Raw genomic sequence first — 25,059 nt, 5'->3', positions numbered from 1 at the left:
AAAGGACCACTACTCCGAGGAGACTCACTCACCCTCTCTACTCTGCCTCCAACTTATTTTCAATAACCCACATTTTCACCCACTGTATGAAGCGAGAGGTGGCCGCAAGAAATAGCCCAGAAGCGATGGGCCTTTAGCCTAGCAGTTAACTGCCTGGGTCCACGCCCTGGCTCCAGCCTCCAGCCTCCTGCTAACCCTGCAAGGCAGAAGCGATGGCCGAAGTTATTGGGCCCCTGGCACCGACGTGGGAGACCTGGGTGGAGTCCCGGGCTCCTCTGGGGACATCCCTCACCCCATTTCCTGCAGCCGTGCATCTGCTGGAGAGCCTGCTCCAGATGTTGTGGGCATCTGGGGAGTGAACCAGAGGATGGGCGCACACGCTCTCCTCTCTCTCTCTCAAAATGAGAACAAGTCCTGAAATGTGACAGCAAGGGTTGTCTCGGGAACACAAGCAAAGAGCAGATTAAACTCCACGCGCCGCAGCCAAGCCACGGGTTAAGGGCTCTGCCCGGCTTTGCAAGGAAAGAGCCTCTCAGAACGGGAGGAGGCAGCTGTGGGCTTTTCTATTCGCATGTTCCAGTTTCCCAGGTCCCCGGGTTAGCCGGGCCGTGGTTCCCACGCCGCAGAACTGAGCTGCCGCACCCACGAAGCTCGCGGCGGCCGGAGCTGGGGGCAGCGGCTTCCCCAGGGCCCCTCGGTTCGCTGACACAGGAGGCCGCCGTGCCACCGCGTGGCTTGGGCGCACCTGCCACCTTCCCGCCCCAGCCACACCTCCGTCCCCACCCTCGATTCGTCTCCGTTTGGCGGAAGCCGGTCTCCCTCTGCGTGTGCGTTAGGGTGTCAGCTCTGGCGGGATAGATCCGCTCAGGTGTTGCACCAGGTAGACTTCCACCGGCGTCCCCACGGACACGCTGCGTCTGATCGACAGCATCGGCTACATCGGCGGCTGCTGCTTCCCGAGAGCGCATCCAGTCGTGACATTTCCCGAGTCTTTTACAGGTGAAAGTGGAAGGAACGCATCTTGCCACCGCCCACCGCCCTTCCCCTATCTTTCCCGACACGCCTCTCGCCGCAACCAATGGAGAGCAACTCGGGAGGCGGGATCTTGGAGGTTTAACCCAATCAGAGGTCGCATCTCACCAGCGGGGGCCAGAGTCTGGGACTTGGTTAGGCCAATGAAAATTCGAGCGCGAATTTGCCGTGGTCTTCTGGGAAGGCGCCTTTCCCGGAAACCGCCGCTCTTTTGAGCCACACCTGGGCGGAGCCAGCCTTCAGGCTCGCCGTCTTACAGATGGATCTAGCTGCCTGTCAAGGGGAGGCGGGAGTGGGAGGGACCGAGGCGCTCACGCCTGCGCGGAACACCGCAGACCTCGAGCGGGAACCGGCGGACGGCGCCCTAACGTCCATGGGCTCTGGGGCTCCGGCGACGCGGGCGGAGCCTCTCAGAAGAAAAAGGAAGGGAGAAAGGACGGCTCTTCCCGAAGTGTGCAGCGTACGCAGCGCGGCCTTCCGGGGCTGGTTCCCTTCGCGAGGCCGCGACCGCGCGGGGGACTCCCGGACCGGACTCGCCGCGGCCGGCGCTGCCCTCACAGGTGAGTGCCTGCCCTGCGTGGTAGTCCGAGGGCCCTACAGCCTGCGCGGGGGACCCCGAGACCCCTGCCCACGTGCGTGCCCTCGCCGCCTCCCCCCGCCCCCCCCCCCGCCGTGGTCAAGAGTAAGACGCGGGGTTGGAAATTTGCGCACGTGGTTTCGATGCGGTTCAGCTGCGGGCCGTGGCCTGTGCGGGACGCGCGACGGCGAACCCGATGTCCGGGGAGGGGAGCGGCAGGTCCCAGGCCAGGGGCCGGCAGGTCTGAGTGGGCAGTGCGCTCGCGCTCCCTCGCGCTCGCTCTCGGACTTGGTAGCTGCGCGGGGGAGGGCGTTAGCTTGCGCCTGAGATGGCTTGGAACAGAAGTGGGGGCGTGACAGACAGGCTGAGCCGGGCGCGCCGGGCGGGGAGGGTTGCAGGGCGCGCCGGGCGGCAGGTGCAGCCCGGCGGCCGCCAGGAAGGCCCGCGCCAGCGGTGCCGGAGTTGTCCGAGTGCGGGCTTGGCGGGGCTTAACCCTGAAGTCCATGGAGGGAGTGGAGACACCCAGGGAGGGCAGTGGCTGGCTCCAGGCTCAGGCAGCCGGCAGGGGCCTCCCGGGGGCCAGACCACCGCGTTTGTCAGCCCCCAACCCTGGATGGAATCTTCCATCCATGTCAGAAGCCGAGAATTTTTTCAAGGGGGGTTAGGCCGGCACTGTGGTACCTCGGATTAAACCGCAGCTTGGGACGCCCGCAGCCCATGTTGGAGTCCCTGGGGTTGAGTCCACGGGCCCCTGCCACCCACGTGGGGGAGCCGGGTGGAGCTCTTGACTCCTCCTGGCTTTGGCCTGGCCCAGCCCTGGCTGTGTTGGTGACATTTGGGGGAAGATCTCTTCCTCCACCTCTTGCGTCACTCTGCCTGTCAAGCGAGTAAATACATAGACTTTTTAAAAAGCCAAATTTTGTTTTTGTTTTTGTTTCTAAGGCAAGGTCTTTGAGATGGGGGGGAGGGGCGATCGAGGGGCCCAGCACCTGGGACCCTGACAGCCCTTAGGACAGCCTGCTTGAGACCCAGCTGCTGCGGTTCCGGTCCAGCTCTCTGCTATGGCCTGGGAAAGCAGCGGAAGACAGCACTGGGCCCCTGCACCCACGTGGAAGAATCTGGTGAAACTCCAGGCTCCTGGCTTTGGCCTAGCCCTAACAGCTGCGGCCATCTGGGGAGTGAACCAGTGGTTGGAAGACCTCTCTCTCTCTCTAACTCTGCCTTTCAAATACATAAATATATATGTAAAAAAAAAAAAAAGAAATCCACTATTTTAATAATATTGTCCTCTGTTGGGTTTTAAGTGAAACTTTTTTAATCATATGAAAAAATATAACAATTGTGATTGTTCCCTGGAAATAGCAAATGTTATTTATGCCTTTGGATTTTTCTTTTAAGGAGATGTAGCTTTGCAGAGCCCATCTGTTGTGGCCTTGCAGCCCCATGGGTTTCCCCTGGTGGGTGTCAGCCCTGCGCAAGTTGGCTCTGTGCCCCTTAAGCTCCCCTCGTCCTGGGGGATTGTGGCTGCCATTTGGGTCTTGTCCTCTGGACATTTGTTATCTTAACCTATTGAGAATCTGGCATTGCTTCTCGGCCTTTTGGCTAAGATCAAGTGTGAGAATCTGGCTTCTGCTTCCTGGGGGGTGGGGTGCGGGGCACTTTACAAGGCCTTTCAGACTCAGCGGCTGCAAGTGCACCCTGCCTGTGTGCTTGGCCTTGGTTGAGCCCGAAGTGCCCTGGCGTGTGCACCTGCAGCTGCTGGCCACGCCCAGGAAGGGTGCTGCCACTCTCTGTAGGGGCACTCACACCTGTGTCCCGGCACTTCCCTCATCAGACACGCTGCGCCCTGTAAAATGGGATTTGTCGACTGAGCCCTGATTTACCCGGCTGACCTGATGCCACAGCGGTGACGGTCCTGTCCCGCCGTGGACACACTGAGGCTGTGGCTGCCTCTGCTCCGCTTCTCGGGTTTGCCCCTGGGATGTCAGCAGGACGCACTCGGGCACTCACACGTGTTCTCTTCACCCTCCCTGCCCCGCAGCCCTGGGCTTCTCCGGTCCGAGACGACGCCCCGGCGGGACCCCACACCCACAGCAGCGGGGATGGCGTCTGTGGACTTCAAGACCTACGTGGACCAGGCGTGCCGGGCGGCCGAGGAGTTCGTCAACGTTTACTACACCACCATGGACAAGCGGCGGCGACTGCTCTCGCGCCTGTACATGGGCACCGCCACCCTGGTGTGGAATGGAAACGCCGTCTCGGGACACGAGTCCCTGAGTGAGTTTTTTGAGATGCTGCCTTCCAGTGAGTTCCAGATCAGTGTGGTGGACTGCCAGCCTGTGCACGACGAAGCCACGCCGAGCCAGACCACAGTGCTCGTGGTCATCTGTGGGACAGTGAAGTTCGAAGGCAACAAACAGCGGGACTTCAACCAGAACTTCATCCTCACCGCGCAGGCCTCGCCCAGCAACACCGTGTGGAAGATCGCCAGTGACTGCTTCCGCTTCCAGGACTGGGCCAACTAGGGGCGCCCTGGCTGTGGGGAGAGACGCCAGGCACAGATCTCGGGAGGCAGGGACCCCAGGTTCTCCTCTGTGGCTGCAGAGACTCCACAGAGCGCCCTGCGCTGAGGCAGAACCGCGCGCGAGTCCCAGGAGCCGCTCTCCTGACAGGGACTCACTTGTCCTTGTCGCCTTTTCAACCTAGCAGACTTTTCTATTTTTCTACCTGCTCAGTAGAGAACCCAGCTCTGGAAGTTCTGACAGCGTAATATAAACGTCGCTGCTTTTCCTTTTACCTGATGTGTTTGAGTTTCGAGGGGAGGGGGATGAGGGGAGGGTTAGATGTGGGCAGAGGCCTGAGCTCCTGGCCCCGGCACGGCGGGTGCACACAGTGACCCCAGGCTGCAGCTCACGCAGCATCGCCCAGCCCTGCCACGCGCCAGGCCCACTGCAGCCAGGTCTTTGAGGGCAGAGCCAAGCAACGGCGCTTGTCAAAGGCCCTCCTTGTGCTAGTGCACGGCACAGGGCCCCGGGATCCTGGACAGGTGCCTGGGCCTGCGGAGCACCTTACTGCGGGGTGAGTGGGTCCAGCAGGGGAAAGACTAAAGGCTCAGCCGCTCGCTTCAGGGGAGTGGCGATTGGATGGCGCGCAGAGGAGGTGACTGAGCATGTGTGTTAAGAGGAAGATCCCTGAGTATGGGGGACTACAGGATCAGAGGCCACGTGACTGGCCCTGAAGCCAGCCCTGATTGTTTCTCCCGTGTAGAGGAAGAGAAAGCCCTGAACAAGTGCACTTCAGAAAGCTCCTGGAAAATGGGAGTCGTGAGAAACCATGGTGTGGTGTGCATAGGCTTCAGAGTATTTTTACACTGAGAAAAACTTAGCTTCTGATTCCATTTTCCTGTTAATGTTCTGAAGTCCCCTTGTAGCAGGCCCCGGCTTTCTCTGACAGTGGACGAGAGCTTGTGATGTGCAGCTCTCCCAGTTCCGTTTTCCTTGGGAAGAGAGTGAGGTTTGGCATGGGGGTGGGAGTTGGGATATTGCAATGGGAAAGTGTGGGAAGGAACGGCGTGGTGATAGAGCGGTGTCCCAGATGGCGGTCTCCTCCTGTGGCCCCCTGCCCCGGGGCGTGTTGACTCCCCAGATCGGTTTGCAGCCAGGTTTATGAGTCAGCCCCATCTTGTGCCATCATCAGCCCGGGGTAGGTGTAAAGAATCCCGAGGACAAGGGTGTGCAGCGTGGGCAGACGGTGGGCTTATAATACCCGGGGCTCCACTGCGGCACACTGGGAAACAGTAGGCTCAGGTGTGTCCCTGGCACTTCAGGGTCTCCTAATTCCACCAGGAGACAAGGCTGAGATGGCGAGGTGAGTACAGTCAGGCCCCACGTGACTACGGGTCAACATCACAACATACACAGTGGCCCCATAATATGGTCTCACCTGGGCAGGTTAAAGCTATGACCTGAGCAACAGGTTCCCATATGAGTGCAGGCTTGACACCTGGCTGCCCCACTTCTGAGCCAGCTCCCTGTTAATGCACCTGGGAAAGCAGTGGAAGATGGCCCGAGTCCTTGGGCCCCTGCACTCATGTAGGAGACCCAGAAGAAGCTCCTGGCTCCTGGCTTCACACTGCTCTGATCCAGCTGTTGCAACCACTTGGGGGAGGGAACCAGCAGATGGAAGATCTCCCTCTCCTTCTCTCTAATTTTGCCTTTAGTAAATAAATCCTAAAAAGTCTCCCCCAGTGGTAGTGGAGCCTTCTCATGTGTGTGAGGGTGCTGTGGGATGCTCACACGGTGACAGTTACCTGCCGAGGCACCTGTCAGGACAATGTCATTATCCTGCCCGTGACAACGTGCTTTCAGAGCCATGGCAAAACAGTAGCCAGGCAGGTCCGACTCCTGCCCGACCAGCTGGGCCAGGCAGCTCCACAGAGACGCTAGCACAAAGCAGAGCACTTCCAAAACTGGGAAATGGAATTCAAAGCTGCTTTGAGCATAAAAATCGCGCATGGCCGTACATGTGAGTTTCCACAGTGAGGATCCTCGGACACACTGTCTACAGAAAGACGCAGGGGCAGTGGGTGGGCACGGGCTGCTGCCGGGCTCCACACCCCAGCCCAGGGACGCCACCTCCCTCACCTGCCACCTGGAGGGTGGTAGGGAGCCTGACAGGAACTCCTGGGGGTCTTAGAACCACATTGGCCAGAGAAGCTGTGGACAGGGGCCCTCCTGAACCTCCTCCAACCCCCGGCGTGCACATCTGCCGGAGCAGGTGTGCACAGGCTGAGCTTGGAGCTGACCGCCTGCCTGCAGTTCCGGGAATGTCAGGGTCGTGGTGACGTTGACAACGGCCCCTCTGCATTGCTCACTGTTCATCTATCTCTGCTGTGAGACTCCACGTCACTCCACCTCCTCCCCATGCGGGCCCCAGCCGCTGCCTCTCCCAGACGCCCCCTCAGCACACTCCACCAAACCCAAACCCAGCAGTACCCTGGGTGGAGCACGGTGCTCAGAGACCTCGGGGAGGAACATGAAAACTGAAACAGGAAGGCGGATGCTCTCGCTTTATTTGAGAGGCAGAGAGAGAGAGCTTTTCATCCCTTGGCTCGGCTCGTTCACCCAAGTACCTGCAACAGCCAGGGCTGGGACCAGGGCAGAGCTAGGAGCCCAGGACTCCACGTGTTCCACGTGGGTGGCAGGGACTCCAGTGCTTGGGCGTCACCTGCTGCCTCCCAGCCTGCACGTTAGCAAGAGGCCGGAATCCTGGAACCAGGCACTCAGATATGGACGGGAGCGCCCAGGGCGGGCCCGCAAGGCTGGGCACTGGGTCCCAGCAGAACCCGGGGCTGGGGGGGGGGGGGGGTCTGTGGCAGCCGCGTGGTCCCTGGTGCCGGCCGGGACCGGGTGTAGGCAACGAGGCCCCGCCGCGCCGCAGAGGGCGCACAGCCCCACTGCAGATGAGGACCGGTGTGGAAGGCGCTCCCGCAGGGGACGCATCCCGGGTAGTGGTAGGCGGGTGGGGGGCGGCTCGGCCCCCTCCTGCAGTTCCGGGACGCTCCTGCGCTGTCCAGGGAGTCCAGTGGGAGTCGGGGAGGGAGGGGGTTCTCCTGAGTATTCGGGCCATCTCCCACTGCTTTCCCAGGCACATTAGCAGCGGAGCAATTAGGACTGGAACCGGCTCTCCTATGAGATGCTGGCATTGCAGGAGGTGGCTTTAACCTCTTGTAGCGTCTACAGGTAGACACGGCCACATTATTTTACATATTTTCACTGTTTTCATGAAATCGTCCCTGAGTCTGCATTTCTCCCACAGAGTTCTGCAGCATCAAACCTCAGGTGTAACATTTTGTCAGTGCGGCGTGTACATGTGGTTTATTGTCGCGCCAGAATTCCACCGCTGGTGTCACCTCCCACAGTGAACTGACTGTTGGCATCCTTTGCTGATTTTGTATTGCGCATGCGATGTTTTCATCCTCACTGATTTCCCAGAGGTTCTTTGAACAAGCCTGAAGGAATTACCACCTTGGAACCTGGCCTGGTGTGCCAATCCCTGAAGTATGTTTTTTAAAACATTTATTTATTTTAAAGTCAGAGTTACACAGAGAGAGAGAGAGAGAGAGGTCTTTCATCCGCTGGTTCACTCCCCAATTGGCCACAACGGCCGGAGCTGCGCCAATCCGAAGCCAGGAGCTTCTTCAGGTCTCCCACGCAGGTGCAGGAGCCCAAGGACCTGGACCATCTTCTACTGCTTTCCCAGGCCTTAGCAGAGAGCTGGACTGGAAGTGGAGCAGCCAGGGCTCAAACCGGGGCCCATATGGGATGCCAGCACTGCAGGCGTTGTCTTTACCCGCTATGCCACAGCACCGGCCCCCCGAAGCATTTTTAAATGAAACGGAATATAGAACTTGGGAGAATCACATTCCACATCTTCTGTTGGCGAGGCGTTAGAGCTGTGAGGACGCCAGCGACGCAAGTCCGCATGTGCACACGGGTGCGACACTGACCCCAACTTGCCCTGTCCTAGTGTCTCGCCTTCGTGTCTCCTCAGGCTTCCAACAGCTTCTAACTACGGCACGTGCATTTTCAGACACTCAGATGTGATCCTTGACAGTGATCGAGCAGGGACCACAGCATTGGGGCAACACGTTTTTTATTTGAAACTCTTCTATAAAAAATGATTCACTGATTCTGACAGCATGCATGGATGTGAAAGCATTTGTGGCCCGGTTAAATCCATCCTGGGGGCCAGCGCTGTGACATAGCAGGTAAAGCTGCTGCCTGCAGTGCCGGCATCCCATATGGGCACTGGTTCAAGTCCCGGTGCTCCACTTCTAATCCAGCTCTCTGCTGTGGCCTGGGAAAGCAGTAGAAGATGGCCCAAGTCCTTGGGCCGCTGCCCCCCACCTGGGAGACCTGGAAGAAGCTCCTGGTTCCTGGCTTCGGATTGGCACAGCTTGGGCTGTTGCAGCCATCTGGGGAGTGAGCCAGCAGATGGAAGAAGATATCTCTCTCTCTCTCTCTCTCTCTCTCTCTCTCTCTCTCTCTCCCTTTCCCTCTGCCTCTCTAACTCTGCCTTTCAAATGAAATAAATTCTAAAAACTAAAAGAAAAAAACACAAGAGTTTTGATAAATACAATAGCATGCTAAACACCCCGTGTGTCCGTGTGTGCGTGTGTGTATATGTGTGAGAGAGAGAGAATCTCTTGCTCTACCGTGTTTCAGTCCCCTTGGAGGATGTGGAGCAATGGGAACTGTTCTGCAACACCAATGAGAAGGTACAATGGAACATCTGCTTTGGAAGGCGATTTGGTGGGTCCTCAAACAGTTAAACGTAAATCAGCACACAATCCAGCAGTTCCACGTCCAGGAACCTACCCAGAATTCAGAGCAGGAACTGTGTTACTTGTACACCAGTAGTCAAAGCAGCATGATCCACAGTAACCAAAACATGGAAATTGCAGTCAAGAGATGAATAGATAAACTAAGGGGCCACTGGAGCCATACAATGTAATATTACTTGGCCTTAAAGGGGACTGAAATTCTCAGCCACGCTGTGACAGGGATGACTCGAGATCATTACGCTAAGAAAATATTCAGACAGAAAGGGCTACGTGCGTATAAAACCATTCCTATGCAGTGCCTAAAGTAGGCTAATTCAGAGACACAAAGTAAGACAGGGGTTACTCCTGACCCGGGGAGTTACTGCTGCACTCCCCAAATGCCTGCAATGCCCACGAGTGGCAGGGGAGAGCCTAGAACGACTTCCCTGGGGTGGGCAGGAATGTAGCTACATAGGTTTCCCTATTCCCTGCTGCCCTCCAGGGCCTGCATTGGCAGGAAGCTGGAGCCAGGAGCCAGAGCCAGAGCCAGGTGTCCAACCCAGGCAGTGCAACATGGGAAGCGGGCGTCTTAAGACAGACGCACCCCTTCCCCTACCTCTCGGGCTTCGCCGACACCAGCAGCGTCGCACTCGACAGCTGCCTTTAATCTGCTTCTCCAGTCATCAGAGAAATGAAATCAAAGTGCATAATAGGAGCGTTGCTTACTCATGTTCAGAGCACGGGGCCTGGATTGGGCCAGGGCGAGCCAGGGACACCCACTTGCATTCGTGTAGTTATCTCCAGCCTGGCTTTGTGTAGGAGTTCCCACAGTCTGGTCCATCACAGAGAGGCAAGGCTGCGAGTCAGCTCAGCCATAGGGCGGGGGAGGGAGGGGCCTTCTTGCAGATGAAAAAGGCTGGGCTTGCACGGTACTTACTGTGAAGCTTCCAGAGAACTGACTACACCAGACATAGCCAGCAGCCAGCGGCCGGGGGGGCCTTGGGCAGCAGTCAAATGGCCATTCTTTGATTTGTTCACTCATTCATTTGTTTAACAAGTATGTGTACGGGTTTCCTCTTGTCAGGGAGTTGAGCTTGGCTTTGCTGGGGTCTGGGGGAAGAACCGGAAGTGCAAATGCCCTGTGCTGAGGGGCATATGACCACCACAAGACCTGGGCCAAGCACAACGGCCAGGGAAATGCTAGGGCTGTTGCCACACTTCCAGGAGGAAGCCAGCACTCTCGCCCAGCAGACTTCCAAGCCACGTTCCTCCTTGGTGACCTCTGCTGGAGGCTCACAAAGCAACGTGGAGTCTGGAAATGTTACCCAGTCCTCCTCCCTTTAGTTCCCTTTGTTTTTTTTTGTTTTTTTTTTTTTTTTTTTTGCCAGATCTGACAAGAGGCAGCTCCTTAGTTGGGGAAGTGGCCTGCTTAGGCAGAGCTGGCTCTGGAGGGGCAGTACTGGCTCTGGGCTTGCTCTCTGTGGGATCATGGCTAAATTCGCTCCAGCTCCTTGGGCCTCCATTTTCCCCTGTGTAGAATGGGGATAATAATGCCAGCTTAGAGGCTGGCGCCATGGCTTAACAGGCTAATCCTCCGCCTTGTGGCGCTGGCACACCGGGTTCTAGTCCCGGTTGGGGCACTGGATTCTATCCCGGTTGCCCCTCTTCCAGGCCAGCTCTCTGCTATGGCCTGGGAAGGCAGTGGAGGATGGCCCAAGTGCTTGGGCCCTGCACCCGCATCGGAGACCAGGAGAAGCACCTGGCTCCTAGCTTCGGATCAGCGAGATGCGCCGGCCGCAGCGGCCATTGGAGGGTGAACCAACAGCAAAAAGGAAGACCTTTCTCTCTCTCTCTCTCTCTCACACTATCCACTCTGCCTGTCAATAATAATAATAATAATAATAATAATAATAATAATAATAATGCCAGCTTAGAGTTCTGCGGGAAGAAATGAGCTACACCAGTGATGATCTCAGAGCCTCACCCGCGGTAGGCATCACTTTCTGGTTCTTATTTTCATCGTCATTAACTCACAACGGGGGAACAGGAGGTCGGGGTACAGCCAATACCTCTAGGAAGGTGGCAGAAGATGGCCTAGGTACTTGGGCTCTGCCACCCAGGTCGAAGACCTGGATGTAGTTCCTGGTTTCTATATTGGAATGCAGTATATTGGGCCCAGACTTGGAGATTTGATGTGTGTTTCAAAATATATTGGTTTGGGAGTTGGGGACATGGACTTGGGAGGATTTCTGTCCAGAGAGCACATTTTAGTGCCAAGAATTTTCGGGTAGAATTCAAAGTAGCCATGGAACAGAGGGGCGGGGCTAAGGGAACAGCTCAAGGTCGGAGTGGTTAGAGCCTGTGGGATGTGGGGGTGTGCTCCGGGGTGCGACCAGAGCTGAGAACCACCGAGGGGAAGAGCATTGCAGGTATATGAAGGGCTTCTGCTGTGCAGCTCATCCCTCATTATTTTATAGAGAGGCCAGCTCCTTGCTCCCCAGCATTCCTGCTGCTGGATTTATGCCTGCATTCTTTACCTGTCGACTCTCCTCCCAAGTCTTCTATACAGAGCACAGTATCTCCTTCTGCACTCCTTAGACAGCTCTAACCATCGGGTCTCTGTGGTCTGACTCGGATAATTTAAGGTCTCCTGGGTTCTGACATTCTGCAGTTTCATTACATTGCATCACACGTGATTTTATTATCTATCCTTCCCAAACCCTGAGAACTTCTTTCTTCAATTCTGGAAAATGATCCACCATTATCTATTTGAAAATTATTTCTCAAAGCCTTTTTTTTCTGCTTCTTGAACCCCTATTGGTATTTAGACTTTCTTAGCCTCTCCTGCATCTTAACTTTTTGTTCAGAATTTCCATCCTGTGTTACATTGTTAGCCATTTCCTCTGTCTTCCAATTCAGTAGCTCTCACTTCAGCTGTGCCTAAACTATTTAACTCACCAGGGGAGCTGGTGAGTTATTTTCAGTGAATATATTTTAACTTTTAGGAGTTTTATTTAGTCCTTTTTCTTTTTTTTTAAAGTTTATTTATTTATTTTTTGACAGGCAGAGTGGACAGTGAGAGAGACAGAGAGAAAGGTCTTCCTTTTTCCGTTGGTTCACCCCCCAAGTGGCCATTGCAGCTGATGCACTGTGCTGATCCAAAGCCAGGAGCCAGGTGCTTCTCCTGGTCTCCCAAGTGGGTGCAGGGCCCAAGCACTTGGGCCATCCTCCACTGCCTTCCCGGGCCACAGCAGAGAGCTGGACTGGAAGAGGAGCAGGCCAGGTTTATTTATTTATCTGAGAGGCAGAGTTAGAGAGAGAGAGATCGAGAGATCGAGAGAGAATACGTCCATCCACTGGTTCACTCCCCAGATGGCTGCAATAGCTAGGGCTGGGCCAGGTGGTGCCAGGAGCTTCATCCAAGCCTCCTACTTTGGTGCAGAGGCCCAAGCACCTGAACCATTTTCTGCTGCTTTCCCAGGCGCATCAACAGGAAACTGGATCGGAAGTAGAATAGCCAAATAGCCTGGATTCGAACTAGCTTTACCTGCTGATCCACAATGCCGCCCTTTATTCTATAGTCTTCCTGGGGCCATACTCTTGTATCTGAAGCCCCTAGGGGTCTAACCTGCTGTGTGTGACATGGCTGGCTCCTACTCATTCAGGGAAATTTGTTCTTTTTGTCTTCTGTGTTTCTGGCTTGTGAGTTCATGAACAGAAAGATGAGCCCTCTGAGACCTGAGCAGGGGCATCCCCCTTTCCTCTTGAGCTGTTTTACATTCATTTCTACAAATTTCCCTGGGATATTTCTGGTCTGGTCAGGGACCAGTTTTGTTGGTCAGTGGCCACCACGATAAAACAAACTGAAAAAAAAAATTTTATGTAGGAAGCTGACTCCTGTTGAGGAAATATAATTAAAAACAATCTCCTAACCCAGAGATCTTCTCTTCAAAGGTAGCAGAGAAAGGAAACAGTTTTTTAAAAAATTGGAGGTCAGCATTGTGATGTAGGCGGTTACCACCACCTGTAATGCTGGCATCTGAAAGGGCATTGGTTTGAGTCCAGCACTAACAGCTGCTCCACTTCTGATCCAGCTCCTTGCTAATGGCCTGGGAAAAGCAGGAGAAGATGGCCCAAGTGCTTGGGCCCCTGCACCCCACGTGGGAGACCTGGTAGAGTTCTGGGCTCTTGGCTTTGGACTGGCAGAGCCTTAGCTGTTTTGGCCATTGGGGGAGTGAACCAGGGAATGGAAGATCTGTTACTTTGACTTTAAATAAATCTTCAAAAAAAATTTGTGGGGCTGGTGCTGTGGCACAGCGGGTAAAGTGGCCTCCCACAGTACTAGCATCCCAGTGAATCAACAGGTGGAAGACCTCCCGTTCTCTAACTCTGCTTTTCAGATAAACAAACCTTTTAAAAAAATGTTTTTGAATAGGCATTCAACTGGCATGCGACGCAAGTTCCAGTTAACCCTCTGAGAGGCTGTGCAGACAGGAAGGAATCTCACCCTGGTGCGGAGCGAAGCAGGAGCGACGCCGCACCCACCCGCGTCCAAGACAGCCAAGTCCCCAAGGAGGCGGCCTGGCTACACCGCTCAGCGCCGCCCTCCGTCCTGACTCTCCCTGACGCCCGCGCACGGCCGGCTTCGTGGGGAGCAGATCAAACGTCTCACACTTGCAGGAGCCCGGCCAGGCTTCAGAGCCCCCATGCACCTGTCCAGGTCGGGACAGGTGCTTGACCCCGGGGCTCTGAGTAACACGCGCCCAGAGGGAGCGGAGGGAAACCTCCCGCTTTCCACCACCAACGCGACTGGGCGGCGAGACAAAGCCGAGTCCCCGGACGGCGGCGCGGGGACCCCGCACCCACACAAGCGGAGTCCGGGGAGGTCACGGGAGCCCTAGGAGGCAGATCTCGGGGCATCCTCTGCGGCGCGCGGACCTGTCGGGGGCCTGGCAGCGGCGGGGTGGGGCACTTGGTGCTCCCCTCAGCCGGGGACCCAACCCCGTGCCACGCGCATCTTGCACGCTCCGGCGCCCCAAAGCTGCCGGCTACTGGGGAGACACCCATGTGACCATTCGCGGTGGCTCCGCCCCCCCTGCCGCCGCCGCAGCGACCCGCCTCGCCAGCGGCGCTGTTTTGTGCGCAGGCGCAGCCGCGTCTCGCGGTGGGTGACGCAATCCGGCGCGGCCAGTGGGTGGTGGCGCGCGGCATACGTCAGATTACGTAACTCTGTCCGAACGGTCGCCGCAGCGCGACGTGCGCGCGCAGCCCCTGTCCCGGCCTGTGTGGAGGAGGGACGTGGTGGGCGGTGTCTGCGGGGCGGGGCGGGGCCCGCGGTGGCCAATCGGCGGCCCCCGCGCCTGGCGCCGCGCCCCGCCCAGCCAGGCCGGTAGTTCCTGCGGGCCTGGTCCGGCGAACAGCGTCTGCGGCGGGGCCGCTGGCTCGGAGGTGAGTGCGCGGTCCGCAGGGGCCCCGGCGAGCCTCGCTGCCGCTGCCCGGCTGTCCGCAGGTCCCAGCGGCGCTGAAGAGCGGTGGACCTCGGGATGCTGGAGCGGGGCCGTGTGCGGCCGAGCTCCGGAGTGCGGGCCGGGTCCACGCGGCCCCGGATGCCTGCGTCGGCGAGGAGGGGCTTGGCCCTGGCCGCAGCATTTTGTGGTGCGGGTCGCCTTTGAGGGCCCGGAGGTTCACGGCGCGGGGTCAGCCAGGGGACCGGAAGTCCGACCGTAGACCCACGCCCCCTGCGCCGAGCTGGCGAGCCGCGTCTGGGGGCCCGGGGCTCGGGCCGCAGGCGTCCGTGCGGGGGCCGGGCGGCCGCGGCGCGGAGTTGAAGTGGGCGCAGGGCGCCAGGCCGCAGGCACCGGGAGAAGTCGCCCCGGGGCGCCCGCGGGCACTCACGTCCGCCCGAGGCCAGCAGGCTGGGGGTGGGGGGCTGGCCGGGGGACAGGGGCGCCGGGCCCCGGGTTCCTGATGAGACCTGGGCAGGGTGTTCAGCGCCGTTCACTGTGGAGTCCGCTTCGGATGACGTTGCTCGGGCCTGCTGGGGGCGTTTGCAGGTGGACTCCGTGTCCGGGCCGGGGGGGGGTGGTGGGACTGGGGCTTCAGGGAGCGTGTGGGGCCCAGCGGACAGCTGAGGCATGGCCGGAAGCGGTCTGAGGAAGGTGGGCGCAGGGTCCAGGGCATAAGTCTGGGGGAGGGGCAGCGAGGGCAGGATGCGGGATCCCCGGGGGGAAGCGGTTACCTCTGCGCGCCCACTGCACTGGACGGACTTCTGGGGCCCAAGACGGCGTTCAGGGGGTGCGGAGACCAGCTTCGCTTTGAGGCCGGAGCCCAGCTGGGCAGGCCCAAGCTCAAGTCCAGGCCAGCCCCTCACTACCACCTTGTTAGGGCTTCTGTGTTTCTGCGTGGGGAGCTAGCAACAAGGAGCCCTCCACCGGCCACCTGCAGAGGGGAAACCCACGGTTCAGCCGCAGCCTTGGAGCTTGCACTGTTTCGGGACAGGAACAGTCCTGCAGGTTATAAAGCGTTTTGGGGTGGTGATGGGATTCTGAGCTGCTTTCCCCAGTTTTCCTCATGGAAAGACGGTATTCACAGGTTTGTTTCCACAGGCAGAGATGATTTCTCTAGCGAGGATGGCGTTGTGACACAGGGGGTTAAAGTGCCAAGTGCCCTGTTGGCATCCCATATCTGACAGCTGGTTCCAGGACCAGCTGCCGGCTAATGAGCCCCTGCATGGAAGACCCGGATGGAGTTCTGGGCTCCTGGCTTCAGCCTGGCCCAGCTCCTGGCCTAGCCCTTGCTAGCCAGGGGGAGTGAACCAGTGGATGGAAGGTCTATTTCTCTAGATTTTTTTAATAAAAATGATTCTTTGAGGTTTGCTCCCAGAGAGTGGCTAGCATGTTTCCTTTTAATTATCTGGTTTCCTGGCCAAAGAATCAGACGTTGTTGCCATAAATTCTGTCACAGTTTTAGGGCATGTCTGTAAACAGATTAGAAAATAACCTTGGGGGCCAGCATGGTGGCCTGTGACACCAGCATCCGTATGGCTGCTCTGCTTCCGATCCAGCTCCCTGCTAATGCACTTGGGAAAACAACAGCCGATGGCCCAAGTGCTTGGGCCCCTGCCACCCACATGGGAGACCCGGATGGAGTTCCAGGCTCTTGGCTTCTGCCTAGTGCAGCCCTGGCCATTGCAACCATCTGGGGAGTGAACCAGCAGATGGAAGATCTCTCTCTTCCATAACTCTGTCAAGTAAATCTTTAAAAAAGAAAAAAAAAAAAAGGATGACCTTGATAAGCGAGTTATTGTTTTGTTTTGTTTTTAGATTTATTTTATGTATTTGAAAGACAGAGTTACAGAGAGAGGTAGACACAGAGAGAGAGGTCTTCCATCGGCTGGTTCACTCCCCAGTTGACTGCAATTGCCAGAGCTGCGCCAATCGGAAGCCAGGAGCCAGGAGCTTCTTCCGGGTCTCCCACATGGGTGCAGGGGCCCAAGGACTTAGGCCATCTTCTGATTTCCCAGGCCACAGCAGAGAGCTGGATCAGAAGAGGAGCAGCCAGGTCTTGAACCTGCGCCCATATGGGATGTCGGTGCTTCAGGCCAGGGCTTTAACCTGCTGCACCACAGTGCCGGCCCCCAAGTTATTGTTTTAATGTATTCCACTAATGATAGTTTTGGTTGTATTTGTTTATCACTGGAGGAAACCTTAGGAAAATATTCTCTTATTTCATGAAATATCATCTTTGGAAAGGGCACTGTGGGCTCCAGGACACTGCTGGCAGCATGTGCCCATGGGAAGAGCCAGGCTGTTAATGGCGCTGGTGCCTCCGGCGAACACAGATGCCTCTCGTGATTTGCAGCTCTTCTGCTTGAAGGGTTGTTGAAACTGCTGTTTCTGTCTTCACAGCTGGTTTTGGAAAGGAAGATGGAAAGTGGCGCGGTGCTGCTGGAATCCAAGTCCTCGCCGCTGAACCTGCTGCACGAGATGCACGAGCTGCGCCGCCTGGGCCACCTGTGCGACGTCACGGTCAGCGTGGAATACCAGGGCGTCCGCAAAGACTTCATGGCCCACAAGGCTGTGCTGGCGGCCACCAGTAAGTTCTTCAAAGAAATGTTCCTTAACGAGAAGAGCGTCGACGGGGCCCGGACTAATGTGCACTTGAACGAGGTGCAGGTCGTGGACTTCGCTTCGTTCCTCGAGTTTGTCTACACTGCCAAGGTGCAGGTGGAAGAAGACCGGGTGCAGCGGATGCTGGAGACGGCCGAGAAGCTGAAATGTCTGGACTTGTCGGAAACATGTTTTCAGCTCAAGAAGCAGATGCTGGAGTCGGTGCTTTTGGAGCTGCAGAATTTCTCAGAGTCTCAGGAGGCGGAGGCCAGTGGCGGCCCCCAAGTCGGAGTTGGCCCCGACCCCCGGGCAGGTGCGCTGGGCATGGACGGGGCTCACCCCAACGGCCTGGTGGATCGCTCAGACTACCCAGGGGAGCAGATGAGCAATGGCGTGTCGCCAGGCTCGCCGCCGAGGAAGTCCAAGGAGAAAGCGGACAAGAAGAAGGATGTGGCTAAGCCTCCCTACCCCAAAATCAGAAGAGCCAGCGGGAGACTGGCCGGAAGAAAGGTCTTCGTGGAGATCCCTAAAAAAAAATACACGAGGAGGCTGCGAGAGCAAGAGACAGGTGCCGAGGGCAGCTCGGGAGACCCCGGGGCCGCCCAGGCCCAAGGCCCAGAGAGCGCAGGGACAGAGACCGGGCCCCTTACAAAAGTTGAGGGGGGTGGGGCTGGCATGCAGGTGGCGGACCCCCTGCCGAAGGCAGCCGGGGAGGAGGAGGAGGAGGAGGAAGAAGAGGAAGAGGAGGAGGGGGGTGCGGTGGAGAAGAGGAGGAGCAACTTGAAGTGCAGCGTCTGTGAGAAGGCCTTCTTGTACGAGAAGAGCTTCCTGAAGCACGTGCGGCGGCACCACGGCGTGGCCAGCGAGGTGGTGTACCGCTGTGACACCTGCGGCCAGACCTTCGCCAACCGCTGCAACCTGCGCAGCCACCAGCGCCACGTGCACAGCAGCGAGCGGCGCTTCCCCTGTGAGCTGTGCGGCAAGAAGTTCAAGCGCAAGAAGGACGTGAAGCGGCACGTAGTACAGGTGCACGAGGGCGGCGGCGAGCGGCACCGCTGCGGCCAGTGTGGCAAGGGCCTGAGCTCCAAGACGGCGCTGCGGCTGCATGAGCGCACGCACACTGGCGACAGGCCCTATGGCTGCACCGAGTGCGGGGCCAAGTTCTCACAGCCGTCTGCGCTCAAGACCCACATGAGGTGCGCGGTGCACGATGGGCGGGCGGGGAGAAGCCTGGATCACCTGAGCCTTCACTTGGAGCTTGGGTGGTTAGAGATGTGTGTGGGCCAAGGTCAAGGCTGACCTAGGAGACTTCCCCGCGGTCTCCGTCAGCTCCAGCATGGGGACAGCTCCATTTGGTAGTCAGTTTGTAGTGTACCTGTCGGTGGGCGGTGCTCAATGGGTCAGTGCTCAGTACTTAGGTCTAAGACCCACACAAGCAGGTAAAGGGCCCTACTCTTAGTTCTAGGCTGGATTTGTGGGTGGTACTGTGGTGCCCCTCATTTTTTTGCTCGCTTTGGAGTCAACACAGTTGGCTCAGGCAGTGCTCAGTGAAGCAGGGTTGAGAGCCACTTCCCACGAGCCGGGAGCACCAGACGCTGGGGCCACATCTCAGAATCCAGGTTCCACAGCGCCATGACCTCCAGACTGGCCATGTCACATCCCGTGGTGGAAATGTTCTCCATCATGTGCTGCTGCCCTAACAGTACTCGCCCGGGCTGCATGTGGCTGGTCCTAACAAGGAAGCTTTCAAAACCTGAAGCAGCGCTCCTCACTTAGCGTGTTAAACAACTCACACAGGCTTGGCCTGTCCCTGCACGTGCTTTCCAGCATACTTGGTGGGTCTCCCAAGCAGGAGAGAGGTGTGTGCAGGCACCCCGTGCATTCTGGGATGGAGAGCGTGGCCCTGTCTGCTCCTCGGGCCTTTGCAGGAAATGGTGTGTGCACGGTCGAGTGGACACCGTGTTGTGAAGTGGGCTTTGACTCGCACCCTGAGTTACCATGTGAATGTTGTGCTTTCAGAATCCACACCGGGGAAAAACCTTTCGTCTGTGATGAGTGTGGCGCAAGATTCACCCAGAACCACATGCTGATTTATCACAAAAGGTGCCACACAGGTAAGTGCTCATGCTAAGCACTTAGGCCATCGAGATTCCGGGGCTCAGCTAGCTGTAGAAGGGAAGCCAGATGATTGACAAGTGGGCACCTCCTGCCGGAGCAGTGCAGGCTGAAGCCAGGACATAGCTCTTCCATCTGTGAGCAGACGAGTGACAGGGTGACCGTGACCGTGGCCTGCACAGCACACACCAGGCACAAGGGCCCGGGCGTGGATCTTCGGAGTTGAGAGATATGAAATAGTCCTTACTGTTCTGCCCAGAAATTCCACTGACAGGAATCTGTCCTCCAGAAATTGTCCAGAATGTAGGGAAAGGTACCTTGTGTTATCCCTCTTCTTGCCGTTTTTACTAACGAAGAGTTGGAAACAACCTGCATGTCCCACCGCAAGGAAGCAATTCAGAGCAGGCTGAGAAAAGCAAGAAAGAAATGTGCGTGCCCGGATGTGGAACTTAAACATGCACAACACAGCATACCTTGAATCCCAGCTGTCTTGCAAACCAGCACGTAAAAAAACAGGAAAAAAAAAAACAAAAACATTGCTGTGTGATGTGTCAGGGTGCTGGGATCATCTGATTCCTGCCTCCCCGAAGCTCTGGGGTACGGCTTTCTCTTGAGGGGGAGCATCTCAGCTGGCCTCAGTCTGGTCCAGCCCACTAACCCCAAGGTTCCAAAGCCCACAAACACAGTTCCTTTTCCACGGGGTCTTTACCCCTGAGCACTATTATATGAGCCGCAGGTTCAGATACAGGCAAGGCAGAGATGAGGCATCTGATGAGGGGAGTGCAGTTGTTAATGGAGGTGAGTGGCCGGGGGACAGTGTCGGGCCACACCACGGGCTTGGCAGACTTGGTCATCCGAGGTGGTGGTCAGGTTTTAGCAAAGCCAGTATCTATGTTGACATGGATGAAATCGGGGGTGCCCTTGATGGGTGACCTTCCAGGGGATGACAGAAGCAAAGGTTGGAATTCAAAGGATTTTCCTGTCCCACCTTCATGCTGACAGCAGTTAGTCCCCGGGAGGGTTACACACACACACAGCCGTGGTAAACTTCCTCTCCCGTCCAGAAGGAATTTCATTCTTAGAGAGCCGCCTGGAATGGAATGGCTGACTTGCCAGCATGCCAGCTGGCTGACCGGTGCCCCTGGTTCTAGTCCAGCAGCATTTTTGCCGGCCGATCCACGGCCTTTCCCACCAGCGGCCTCTGGTGGTGTCTACCTAGTCCACATGGGTCCTGTGAGGGCAGAGCCACTCTCCCCACACTGCTCTGACCTTCACTGCCTCTTGTCCATGCAGGTGAGAGGCCTTTCATGTGTGAGACATGCGGCAAGAGTTTTGCTTCGAAGGAGTACTTGAAGCATCACAACAGAATCCACACTGGCTCGAAACCCTTTAAATGTGAAGTGTGCTTCCGGACTTTTGCTCAGCGGAACTCCCTGTACCAGCACATCAAAGTCCACACAGGTACAACTGCTGGGTGGCCGGCGGGGGCGCTCAGGCCTTCGACAGACAACCCCAGGTTATAGACGGACTAGGAGACTACCTGAGTGAAGTTGTGGGAAAGCATGTGTGTCATGTAGCAACATTTTTTTTTTAAAGATTTTTTTAAAAATTTATTTGAAAGAGTTAGAGAGGCAGAGGCAGAGAGAGAGAGAGGTCTTCTATCTGCTGGCTTACTCCCCAACTGGCTGCAACGGCCAGAACTGGGCTGATCTGAAGCCAGGAGCTTCTTCCAGGTCTCCCATGTGGGTGCCAGGGCCCAAGGACTTGGGCCATCTTCTGCTGCTTTCCCAGGCCATAGCAGAGAGCTGGATCAGAAGTGGAGCAACCAGGGCTCCAACCGGCACCCATATGGGATGCTGGCACTGCAGGTGGTGGCTGTGCCGCAGGGCTGGCCCCCATAACAGCATTTTTTAAATGCTGGGTTTCTAGTTTTTGCTCTGAGGAGTACTTAACATATGTACATGAGACAACCAGAACCCTTTTCTTCTTCTTTTTTTTTTTAAGATTTATTACATTTATTTGAAAGGCAGAATTACAAAGAGGGAAAGACAGAGAGCACAAGCTTACATTCAGTGGTTCACTCCCCAGCACCAGGCTGGGGCTGGGCTAAGCCAAAGCCAGGAGCTTCCTTTTGTGTCTCCCACATGCGTGCAGGGGCCCAAGCACTTGTGCCATCTTCCACTGCTTTCCCAGGCCATTAGCAGGGAGCTGGATTGGAAGTGGAACAGCCGGGACTCGAACCAGCAGCCACATGGGATGCTGGCACTGCAGGCCGTGGTTTTTCCTGCTACGCCACAGCACTGCCTGGCCTGAGTCCCTTTCCTTTTTACGGAAAGGGACGGCCAGCGTACTGATTACGCGCATGGCTGTGTGAAGAGACTACATGTGGATAACCGTATACACACGCAGGTGTGGTGACTAGGGGACTTACGGTGCTACACACCATCACTGTGGCACAGAGTTGTCATTTCTACACACAGTGCTGCTGCAGACATGGCCCTGTGTCTCTGGTCGGCTGGCCCTTGAGCCGCTGCCAGCACAGCCTGCCTTAAGGCGGGCGTGGAGGCTTTTCTGGGGTTTGCAGACTGCGTTGCTCCAGAGTCTGCTCGGGATTACGGGCGGCAGGCCGGGGAGACCCACCAGCAGTGTTCCTCTGTCCCGTCTCAGGGGAGCGCCCCTACTGTTGTGACCAGTGTGGGAAGCAGTTCACCCAGCTCAATGCCCTGCAGCGCCACCATCGGATCCACACGGGCGAGAAGCCATTCATGTGCAACGCTTGTGGGCGCACGTTCACGGACAAGTCCACTCTGCGGCGGCACACCTCTGTAAGCAGCGGGCCGCACCCCCACCCCGGGCTGGCTCGGCAGTGGGCGCGGGCGGGGGGCGTTTGCAGAGCGAGGCCAAGCGGAAGCCAGAGTGCCTGCTGGCTGCGGAGATGGCCTCGTCAGTGGGTGCCGCGGGAGACGGAGAGACACACTCAGTGACGTGTTCTGTGTTTGATTTGTAGATACACGATAAGAATACTCCATGGAAGTCTTTCCTTGTCATTGTAGATGGCTCCCCCAAGAACGACGAGGGGCACAAGACGGAACAGCCGGATGAAGAGTACGCGCCACCCAAGCTTTCAGACAAACTGCTGTCTTTCGCAGAAAGCAGCCACTTTCACAGCCTGGCCGCGGTGCCCGGCAGTGTCGCCCCCGCCCATGACGGCAGTGCCGCGGACACCGCCTGCAAGGCCGACGCCGCCGTGGTGTCCCAGGACGCCTTGCTGGCCACCACCCTCAGTGAGCTCAGCGAGCTGAGCCCGCAGGCGGACGCGATGCCCGCCCAGCTGCACCCCTTGACCAGCATGGAGTGAGCGCGAGTGCGCGAGGCCTGGTGCCAGGCAGGACCCTCCATGGGGCCCCATGTGGTGGCGGCTGCAGCCCAGCGGGGCCTGGGGCCAAGAGACAGTCGTCCCTGTGCGAGGTGTGGGCAGGGACAGCCTCCATCCATCTCCCTCGGCCTCCGTCACCTTGCACGTTGTCATCGCTGCGTTGTGAAAGCTTTCCCTTGAAAATCCTGACCTGCATGATCTCATGACGTGGTCACCAAGCAAGGCCGCCCACGTGACCACCTGTAACCCCTGCGTGGGCTGTGTGTGAATCCTCGGAGTGCTGGTGCTTCACCCTGCCTTAGCTTCCTCGTGTGTTTACTTCTCGGGTAGTCTGAAGGTATTTTTCTACCAAGCTGATATCAAGTGGGACCACGTATTGTTAGCCATGCAAATCACATTTGCCACAGGGACCTTCAGGCGGAACTGAAGAAATGGATTGGTGCATTTGTTCCTCCTGGTTCCCTCTCCACTCCCAGGCACTCATGGGAAACTGCTGAGCACAGACACAGCCGGGAACCTGTCAGAAGATCAGCTTTGGAAGCAGGTGTGGCTGTTCCGTTTCATTCCTGAAGACCAGATTAGGTGAACCCCGTCCTACCAAAGAGCCCAGACAGACAGTGTGCTGTTTGCAGCGAGGTGTGAGAAATTAAGCAAGAGGCTGTGAACACCCGTGTCATTTCATTCACAAGCAGCAACGCGAGGTGAGCGTGGTAGATGTCAGAACAGTGTTGCTGCTGGGTCTTCCTGCCTTGATCTGTGGAATTCTCCACACACAGATTTCCTCATTTCCACACTCAGCATGGAAGCAGCTAGTGATTGCTACGCCTGTGTGTCCTTGGGAGCGCGTGAGAAGATGGGAGAGGGGACCAAAAGCCTGGACACTGTCATCCCTGATTATGCCTTAAAGAGTGGACCGTGGGGGCGGGCGCCGCGCCGTTCCCTGGCTTGTGCTGGGCTTCGCCACGCTCCGAAACACGCACAGTGGAAGAACAACCCTGCTGTTCGCTAAACCTGATGTCTCGTCCCACGGCCTGGGCCTGGTCCTGTGTACCTAGGATGTGCTGAGTCGCGTGGAACCCTTCAAGGCCTTAAAGGAGAAAATTCCTTTTCTCACCGGTTGCTTCCCCCCTTACATCTTATTTATTAAACGTGCTATGAACACTGATTTCCTAAGAAGAAGATACTTTATCTGTGAGGTCTGAGATGCAGATACAGCTGTGCTGGGGGAGGGCTTTCTTCCCAGCTGCTTGCTTTGTTGTGACTTCGGTCACGGTGAACAGCGAAGCCTCTGCGAGGTGTCTCAGGCGCTGGTAACCTGTATCACGCTGGCCCTAAAAAGGTCACAGGGCCGAATTCAGCTAGGACGGTGTCACTGTATCCAAGTCATGTTTACAGAGCGGGGGAAAAAAGACACACTCGTTTTCATCTCGGTTGGAAGAGACAGAACCTGCCAGCTGATGCACTGTTTTATGGAGCAGTCATCCTGATGAGAAGGAATTTAAGTGATAGATTATTTTGTTACCTCCTGGAATAATTTTTGTCTTGAATTTGTTTCTTTAGAAGTTCTACAAAAACACTGTTTAACATGTTAATAAATGTCTTTGTAAAAACAGCTTTGCATTTCAGCTTATTTATGTGATTGTGATCGAGGCTCTGCAGAAGCCTTTTTTTTTTTTTTTTTTTAAAGATTTACTTATTTGAAAGAGACTGAGAGACAGAGTCAGTTTCCATCTGTTCATTTACTCCCCAAATGGCTACAACAGCCAGGGCTAGGCCAGAACAAAGCCAGCAGCCGTGGGCTTCATCTGGGTCTCCTATGTGGGTGGCAGGGGCCCAACCACTTGGGCCATCTTACGCTGCTTTCCGACTGGAAGTGGAGCAGCTGGGACACAAACTGTCGCCCACATGGGATGCTGGTGTTGCAGGCAGCTGCTTTCCCTGCCACACCACGCCAGCCCCTGAAATAGGATCCTTACTTTTTGTTGATTGTGTGAGGAATGAGGTTTAAGATCAGAGTCTGTCAGCATTTTACTATGCAGTCTGGGGATTGAACGTCGGTTTCACGGTATTCTCTGGAGGTGACGCCCCCCTGCTCGCTCACAAACAGCAGCGGATGTGCCGTGCCTGCTTCTACATAAGGTCACAGTGGGCATCGGGATGGCACAGTCCCCTGCCCAGGAGGATGAGCTGTCCCTGAGAGCAGAGGTGCCCACAGCCCTGCAGGGGTTCTACAGGGCACTTTGCGGGCCATCTCGGATTCTCCTCCAAGTGCAGCCCCGGGAAAGAGAGCAAGCCCACCTGCAGCCTAGGTGGCTCTCCAGTGTGACCTGAGGCAAGGAAAGCCCCTCAGCGCCAGCACAGGGCTGCTCCCGGCCTCAACCAAGGTGACTCTCGGTGCCTTCCAACCACTGTGTGAGAAACACCCTGGTCCACATTCCAACGGGCTCTGCAGCCTTTGGTCTTGCTTAGTTTCCTGTTGTACAACATTTGGAAAAAACAGGCCAGGGACTGAGGAAAACCTTTAGTA

At 56.7% G+C, this 25,059-nt stretch overlaps 2 protein-coding genes across 5 annotated transcripts; both read left to right on the top strand.

Moving 5' to 3' along the window:
• The first annotated feature begins 1,356 nt into the window (after positions 1-1,356).
• NXT1 (nuclear transport factor 2 like export factor 1) lies at positions 1,357-4,405 on the top strand. Its single transcript, XM_062202243.1, has 2 exons — positions 1,357-1,592; positions 3,651-4,405. Exon 2 carries the CDS (start codon positions 3,712-3,714, stop codon positions 4,132-4,134), a length of 423 nt encoding a protein of 140 aa, XP_062058227.1. The 5' UTR covers positions 1,357-1,592; positions 3,651-3,711; the 3' UTR covers positions 4,135-4,405.
• Positions 4,406-14,318: 9,913 nt separating this feature from the next.
• GZF1 (GDNF inducible zinc finger protein 1) lies at positions 14,319-24,128 on the top strand. 4 transcript variants are annotated; one of them, XM_062203788.1, is made up of 6 exons: positions 14,319-14,381; positions 16,841-18,237; positions 19,061-19,155; positions 20,450-20,617; positions 21,824-21,981; positions 22,164-24,128. In XM_062203788.1, exons 2-6 carry the CDS (start codon positions 16,859-16,861, stop codon positions 22,512-22,514), a joined length of 2,151 nt encoding a protein of 716 aa, XP_062059772.1. In that variant the 5' UTR covers positions 14,319-14,381; positions 16,841-16,858; the 3' UTR covers positions 22,515-24,128. The 4 variants fall into 4 exon arrangements, with proteins under 4 accessions (XP_062059772.1, XP_062059773.1, XP_062059774.1 ...); XM_062203789.1 differs by lacking the exon at positions 14,319-14,381 and adding an exon at positions 15,431-15,445; XM_062203790.1 differs by lacking the exon at positions 14,319-14,381 and adding an exon at positions 15,477-15,524 and having other exon boundaries at positions 22,210-24,128.
• The last annotated feature ends 931 nt before the right edge of the window (positions 24,129-25,059 follow it).

The sequence above is a fragment of the Lepus europaeus genome, chromosome 10 (assembly GCF_033115175.1).
Source record: "Lepus europaeus isolate LE1 chromosome 10, mLepTim1.pri, whole genome shotgun sequence".
In the NCBI taxonomy this organism is placed as follows: Eukaryota; Metazoa; Chordata; class Mammalia; order Lagomorpha; family Leporidae; genus Lepus; species Lepus europaeus.
Note: the sequence above shows the minus strand (reverse complement) of the source record. Positions and strands in the feature narration are given on the sequence as shown.

What these genes read in the sequence shown, in the direction of transcription:
- GZF1 (XM_062203787.1), top strand. Translation starts at nt 15,504, where the DNA reads ATGGAAAGACGGTATTCACAG. An exon ending in TGGAAAGACGGTATTCACAG is followed by an intron (nt 15,525 to 16,840) that starts GTTTGTTTCCAC and finishes CTGTCTTCACAG; the next exon opens with CTGGTTTTGGAAAGGAAGAT. An exon ending in GCGCTCAAGACCCACATGAG is followed by an intron (nt 18,238 to 19,060) that starts GTGCGCGGTGCA and finishes TTGTGCTTTCAG; the next exon opens with AATCCACACCGGGGAAAAAC.
- NXT1 (XM_062202243.1), top strand. Translation starts at nt 3,712, where the DNA reads ATGGCGTCTGTGGACTTCAAGACCTACGTGGACCAGGCGTGCCGGGCG.